Genomic DNA, 7,445 nt, shown 5'->3' with positions numbered 1-7,445 from the left:
TGCAAATCTCGTAAACCCATATTTAGCTACAAAAAGGACAAATGGACAAAATGTTGAAAATGACAATTTTACTATTTCATGGAAAATATATGTTTATTTTGAATTTGATGCCAGCAAAAAAAGTTGTATAATGATAAAGTGATAAAGGCAACAAAAGGAGGAAGATTTCACAACTAATTAGGTTAACTAATTATCCTTGAATTTCCCCTTGGGGATCAATAAAGTATCTATCTATCTATCTACAGTATCTATCTATCTAACTGGCACCATAATTAGGTATAGAAAGAACAAAAGAGGCAGTCTCTCAGAAGTAAAGATGTGGAGGTATTGATCACTTCGTAAGCCTGTGTGGGCAAATGGTGAAACAAGAATAATGCTTCTTGACATGAAATTGCGAATATTTTGGGGATTTCATCATCTAATACAATATTGGATGGCTGTGGACTTTTGAACCACAGATGGCACTTCATTAAAGCAAGACCGTTTTTTTTAAAAGAAAATCATTGTATGGGCTCAGGAAAACTTCTGATAACCATTGTCTATTAGCAGTTTGATACTCAATTCACAAATGCTATTGTAAACTTTATCATGTAGAAGAAGATATTGTATTTAGACATGATACAGAAATGCTGCCATCTTACCTGAGCCTGAGCTAATTTAAATGGACTGAGGTAAAGTGGAAAATGGTCCTGTGGTTAGACCAATCAAATTGTGTGATTCTCTTTGGATCATGGACTCCGCTGGGCTAAAGAGGAGAGGGACTACCCAATTATCTAACTTTCCAACTATCTAACCTATCCAACTTGTTATAGTGCTCAGTATAATACCCAGCATATATGATGGTGTGGAGGGGCATTGGTGCCTATGGCATGGGCATCTTGCACATCTGGCAAAGCACAATCAATTCTGAATAATGTACACAGGTTTTGAGCAACATATACTGTCATCCAAACAGGGGAATTCATTTAGGGAAGACCTTAAATATTTCAGGAAAACAGTGGCAAAATTAATTCTGGACATATTAAATAGCATGGCTCCATAGAAGAAGAGTCCAGGTGCCAAAATGGCTTGTCTGTAGTCCAGACCTGTCAAATCATGTGCATCGTGGAATAAAAAACATGATTAAGGAGTCCCCAGACTGTTGAGCAGCTGAAATCCTATAACGGGCAAGAATGGGAAAACATTTCATTCTCAGAACTGAGTCTTTAGAACAAAGGAACTGGTCTTCTCAGTTCCTAAACATTTACAGAATGTTGTTAAATGAAGAGGTGAAGCAGCACAGTGCTAAACATGCCCCTGTCCCAACCTTTTTTGAAACGTGTTGCTGGCATCAAATTCAAAATGAAATTCCATGAAATATGATGAAATATCATTTTAAACATGATGATATGCTGTTCTATGTCCTTTTTGCAGCTAAATATGGGTTTACGAGATTTGAAGATGATCATATTCTGTTTTTATTTGCATTTTACACATGTCCCAACTTGACAGACAGACAGACAGAGACAGACAAACAGAGACAGACAAACAGATAAGCAGGCAGGCTGGCAGGTAGACAGAAAGACTGAATAAGATGAAAAGATAAAACGCCCTAAGGTGTGTTTAGTGTTTGCTACCTGACCTCTGTCAGGTTAGGTGGAACATCTATCATTGGTCATGGCTCAGGGTGAGAGCTCCACAGCTGTCACATCAAGGCTCTGTCTGGGCTCACAGCTTTTGACTCTGCTGCTGAGACACCACAGGCTCCAGGTTCTGTCTTTGGCCTGTCAGATATGGAGAAATGTGGGGCTGTTCATGACTTCATTCATACGCCCCTTTGGTTATATCAGATTATTCTGACTCACAGTCAGTGACAAACACCATTTCTCTTTTTCCTGCTTGCTCTCTCACTCTCCTCTCTCTCTCTCTCTCTCTCTCTCTCTCTTTATCTCTCTCTCTCTCTCTCTCTCTCTCTCTCTCTCTCTTTCTCTTGCCCTCACTCTCGTACCCAGATGTGTCTCTCAACAGAGTGGGGCTTTCATGATCTATACATTGCAAAGTTTTATAACTGGAGATGCTAAAATTATCAGCAGTCAGATTGACAGTGCTAGGTTTTATTACAGCTTGCCTTCATTGTATGAAGTCCGGCTTTGATGAACATCATCAGCTGTTTGTGTAGTGGGCTGCTAATTACAAGACACAAACAACAAGCCTATTGGAGCTGATAAACAGTCATTTGTATGAATAATGGATTTATTGATGACACATAATTGCTTTAATTATCAGGGCATGTCTACTGAAACAGAATCAATTACATCAGTGTCAGAGTGCATGATTAATTGTTATATGATTTGTCTTTTTTTAGATTTTACCAGCTTGGGATGCATTTCACTGTTAGTGGACTGAGCTGTTTGCTTGTCTGAAAAGAGTTTTTGTCTTGAATGAAAGGATGTCGTTATAATATGGTGTGTGTGATTGTTTGTTTGTTTGTTTATTGTCCTGCAGAGCATTAGGGCATCTGGACTGGTCCTTTTGGAAGCCATCTTGACAGGAGCGCTGTTGCTCTACTTCCCGGTAAGTGACATCATCTCCCCATCATCTGCCATTGTTAAACATCAGAAAGTACAGTATGATCCTGAGTGGTTTAATCAAAGTTTTTAAGTCATTTTAACTAGAATGCGCAGTGGTGTGATATGTCAGAACTTATGTTCCCAGCTGACTGCTCCTTGTGTAAGTAATCTCGTAACATCTATTCAGGCTGCATCAGTGCTATGCCTTAGACAGAATTGGCCCAGGGCTCCCTGTAATTGCAATTTAAAGGCAATCACATGGAGCTATAGACTTTACGTAACTGCCATGAGTAAATGTAATGAGATCAAACTGATTCAGAGTTGTGTAATCAATGCAATTAGCACGGATACGGTCTTGGAAAGTAATCATCTTTGAAAAGGCGTTGCTAGTCATGTTGGGGGTTTAGTATGAGTTCTTTCACTCAGTATGATATCATGGCTTAGACACTAAGAGCCCTTTAGCGGTATGTACAGCCCATCAAGAGTGTGGGATGCGAGCTTGTCTCAACAGAGCATTGAGCTGCTAGTTTGCCCATTCCTACACTCATCTCTGTGTTTGTTCAGGCCACCTATACATCTGTTGTATGTCTGGAGACAGCATGGAGCAGGATCTGTGTGCTAATGCTAGAGTTTGACTGTTACAGTAAACACCATATGCACTGCTCTGTTTGTCCTTGCAGTGATGCCTTACCCATGAGACTGCATACACACATTCAGTTACAATGTCATGTTGGTACAGGGTCTCATTTCTCAGACATGGTCTAACACATCCCTTTGGTGTCTGTTGTGTGTTAGGTAGGTGTTACAGTTTTTCACAGTTGCACATGTGTTTTAGCAATTGTGATAAAATGCTTTGAGCAAGAAGTCCCTCCAGGGATCTTGGTAGCTCCTGTTCACACGGTCCCACTTCAGCCGAGAAAAATGGTTTGATAATAAAAATAGCAATTGTGATCCAGAAGCCGGAAGAACTGGAATTTGTTTACCTTCCAGTTACCATCCAGTTATAACGTCATCCTTCCCTTTTCTAAACAGAGCCTTGTCATTTCTCTAATCTTTCTCTTTTTTCCCTTTTATTTTTCACCTTTTCTTCCACTTTTCTTCTCACTATGGGCTGATGAATGTGTGCGCTCCTAGCTCCTGTATCTGTGACGGCACAGATGAGCAATGTAGTTTCCGGAAGCGCAGTGATTGCTTTGAATCTAAATATAGATCTGAGAGCGGTGGTGGTGGTGGTTGGGGGGGAAGGGGGTTAGAGGGGGGAGTGTGTGTGTGTGTGTGGGGGGGGGGGGGATGGGGGGCAGAATAAGATTCTCAGCTTCCTTCTATTTTTAATATCACCGGGCGTAACTGAGGAGGCTCACTTTCACCTCGCCATTGAGCTGTGTGGATTTTTCCTCTCTTCTTTTCTTCTTTTTCTTTTTGGCTACTGCTCTTCATCCCTCTATCTTCCTCTCCTCCTCCTCCTCCTCCTCCTCCTCCCTTCCGTTGTTGCTGAGTGTGTCACATGTAGTTACCTTTGTCAGGTCTCAGAGGAGAAAGGGGGTGAATGTGAAGTAACTAGCCTACAGATAAGAAGTGGTGGAGAACAGCACACACCACACACAGGTACACACACACACACACACACACACACACACACACACACACACACACACACACACACGCACACGCACATGTGTGTGCGCGCACACACATACACACACACACACACACACAAACACAGACAGATACACATACACACACACGCACACGCACACACACATACACGTGCACACACAGAGAGAAAGAGAGAGGGAGAGGGAGAGAGTTGAAGGGTTGGAGAGAGAGAGAGAAGGAACCTGGGGTATAATTTTGTATACCATGTCAATGACAATGTACAGATTGGTAGTAGGTGGGTAGTTTCATTCATTCATTTTACTGTATTGTAAACAATCTTTAAATTACATTTTGATGTGTCTCAGCAATAATCAACAATGTGCTGTGGCAAAAAGTCTTTTTACATCATAATTACTTTAAATGTAGCTAATGGTGAAATTTTGCTTAAATGTAGAAATGAAATTATAAGATACAGTATTTTCTCCAGACAATCATCCAGAAAAAAATGTAATTCTATCCATGCCAATTTACATTCATGGTAATCACAGCATGGCAGGGCTGTACAATGTGTCATTTTCTGTTTAACACCAGTTTGAAAACTAATAGCAATATAAATATCAATGATCGATCATACCAATGCCAATGCAGACAAAAACACTGTATCTGTCATATACTGTACAGTAGCTTTGCTCTGTTTGAGGCCATCTGTCAAATAGTCATTTCATACTTTATCGTACTTCTAATCTTCTGTCATATATCTAAGTCTGGTCTTGTCAGTGTGTTCTTGGTTCCCCTCTTGCTGTGAATTACAGCCCATCTGTCTGACTCTCTCTCTCTCTCTCTCTCTCTCTCTCTCTCTCTCTCTCTCTCTCTCTCTCTCTCTCTCTCTGAGTGTGTGTAACACCATCTGCCAAGCTGCTGGAATGTCCAGAACATCACTGGCTACTTTCTTCTAACCCCCATTTAATTGTACACACCCTCATCATTGTTGTTGATGTCCATGTGTATATGTGTGTACCCCCCCCCCCCACACACACACTCGTCTCCTCATCATGTTCTATCTGATCACTCCAAGTGCTCCTCTAGTCCTCTCCTTCTCCCAACACATCCTCCTCTCCTTTCTCTTATCATTGCCTCTCATTATCAATTCTTATTCTTTACCTCTCCTCCTCTCTTTCAGTCCTCCTCCTCCTCTTTCATCCTGTGTTCCCTCACTTCTCTCCTCCTCTCGCCTCCTGTCCACCTGCCTGCGCGGTGGGCTCCTCCTCTCCAGCTCTCGGTCTGTTTGAGCAGCTGGCCCCATCGGGGGGGTAATGAGTGCAGGCAGGACAGAGCAGGACAGTCCATCATGACCTACCCACGAGGACACTCAGTCACTCGCTCTCTGTCTTCCCCCGCCTCCATCTTCAGAAAGTTTTCTCTTCCCTTACTGTCTACTTAGCCCTCAATCAGTTACTCCTAATTTGTGTCGTGCGTGATTTAGTTGTTACATGTAGGTTGTCTATTTATGTATTCATCTATTATTGTCAAACATGGAGGGAAAATAAAAGATTTACCAAACGCTTTGCAATGACACTGGACATGACACAGAGCACTCATTAGAAAGGTCTCACAAATACTCCTTTATCTTCACTTTTATTTTTTCTTCAAATGGTTCAATGGATTTTCTCTTAGTTGTTCCATTAATTCATCTGATTTATTTTATTTGTTTATTCTTGGCTAAAGGCCCTCGGTGGGATGCATGGCTTAGAGCTCATTCCACTCCAAAGCACCGTCTCAGCAGCCTCCTCTTCTGGTACTGGGCCAATGTGAGGTCTCATCACAGGTGGCCTCTGTAGAGCAGCAGCAGCAGTGTTTTGCATATTTAAAGGGCTCATTTAAGTGCAGTGGCTTTGGGACAGTGTCTGAAATGGGAGCCTGATGTTTAATTGATGGGGCCACTTTTGAGAACCACTCAGGAGTGGTGTTAAAAAGCCACAGAGAGGCACAGTCAGGTACTCTGAGTGAGTGTGTGTGTGTGTGTGTGTGTGTGTGTGTGTGTGTGTGTGTGTGTGTGTGTGTGTGTGTGTGTGTGTGTGTGTGTGTGTCTGTGTGTGTGTGTTAGGGGTGCAAATGTACAGGAATTTTCTTAATCGACTTTCACTAATGTTAATGAACCATAATCGATTATTAATTCCTCATTAAATGACTGTTGAAAAAAGCCAATTTACATTCAAATTTAAACTAGATATATAATCACTGTGGCAACATATTATTATGGCATGTTTTTGACAATCATTTGTCCAAAGTGACTAATATTTCAAGTCACTATATATTACAAGGGATTACATTGTCCCGGGAGCAACTTGGGCCTTTACTCAAGGGCACCAGTAATCAGGCACCTGGAAGCCAGGAGTTGAGCCCACAACTTTCAGGCTACTGCACGCTAGCCCAGCTCCTTAACCACTACACTACCACTGCCCTAGTCATGTTCCAAAGACGTTGAGTCATTTTGTTAGCTGGCCTGCAATCACAGGTCCTCCTAGCTAGTGCAACATGAATGGTTAGCTGTCTTCATCAGTGAGTAAGATCGGGTGTTGGCTTCTTAAATGGTACATTAGTGGACTTGTAGTGTTGTATTTAAGTACAACGTCACAGTGTTTGCAATGAACATTTTCATCTTTTCAATTGAAATGAACACTTCTCTTCCCCCGCTTCATCTCTGTGAATCTGCACCAGCAGAAATCATGTGGGATTTGCGCTGTTCTAAAAATGCACGACACCTTAGCGATTATTAATTTAGTTTCAAATTCAGTCGACTAATGTGTGTGTGTGTGTGTGTGTGTGTGTGTGTGTGTGTGTGTGTGTGTGTGTGCATGCATGCATAGGAGATTTCTGCTGTGCATTTGGACACGCACATGGATTGTTTTCACCTGAGGAGTCTACACACACACACACACACACACACACACACACACACACACACACCAACACACATCGTCTTCACAGCCCAGTGCTAGCATATATATATAAAGACAAACGCACACACACACACACACACACACACACACACACACACACACACACACACACACACACACACACACACTCACTCGCAGGCTACATAGAGCCCAGTCACAGATCCCATCTCTATTAACATGGTGCTCCCGCGGCTGCAGTCTGTCCCAGGACGCACAGATGGCAGACCTGGAGAGGGGCGTGCTGGGAATAGAGAAAAGAGAGCCTCTCTCTGACACATACCTGCCGGAACCCCCGTGGCCTGACTGGATGTAATTTACACTCCTGAAGGACCTGGGGGAA

At 42.3% G+C, this 7,445-nt stretch overlaps 1 protein-coding gene across 2 annotated transcripts in view; it reads left to right on the top strand.

The window, feature by feature from the left end:
• The window catches only part of gpr158a (G protein-coupled receptor 158a), a 68,531-nt gene that overhangs the window by 40,899 nt on the left and 20,187 nt on the right, over positions 1–7,445 (top strand). For both annotated transcript variants that reach the window (XM_076290776.1, XM_076290775.1), the window contains exon 5: positions 2,485–2,553. In XM_076290776.1, coding sequence (XP_076146891.1) covers positions 2,485–2,553 — 69 coding nt within the window. The remainder of the gene's footprint in view (positions 1–2,484; positions 2,554–7,445) is intronic.

The sequence above is a fragment of the Alosa pseudoharengus genome, unplaced genomic scaffold, assembly GCF_046254945.1.
Source record: "Alosa pseudoharengus isolate Yale_2024_CS ecotype anadromous, Long Island Sound unplaced genomic scaffold, YU_APseudo_1.1 YU_APseudo_1.1_scf_18, whole genome shotgun sequence".
Taxonomy (NCBI): Eukaryota; Metazoa; Chordata; class Actinopteri; order Clupeiformes; family Clupeidae; genus Alosa; species Alosa pseudoharengus.
Note: the sequence above shows the minus strand (reverse complement) of the source record. Positions and strands in the feature narration are given on the sequence as shown.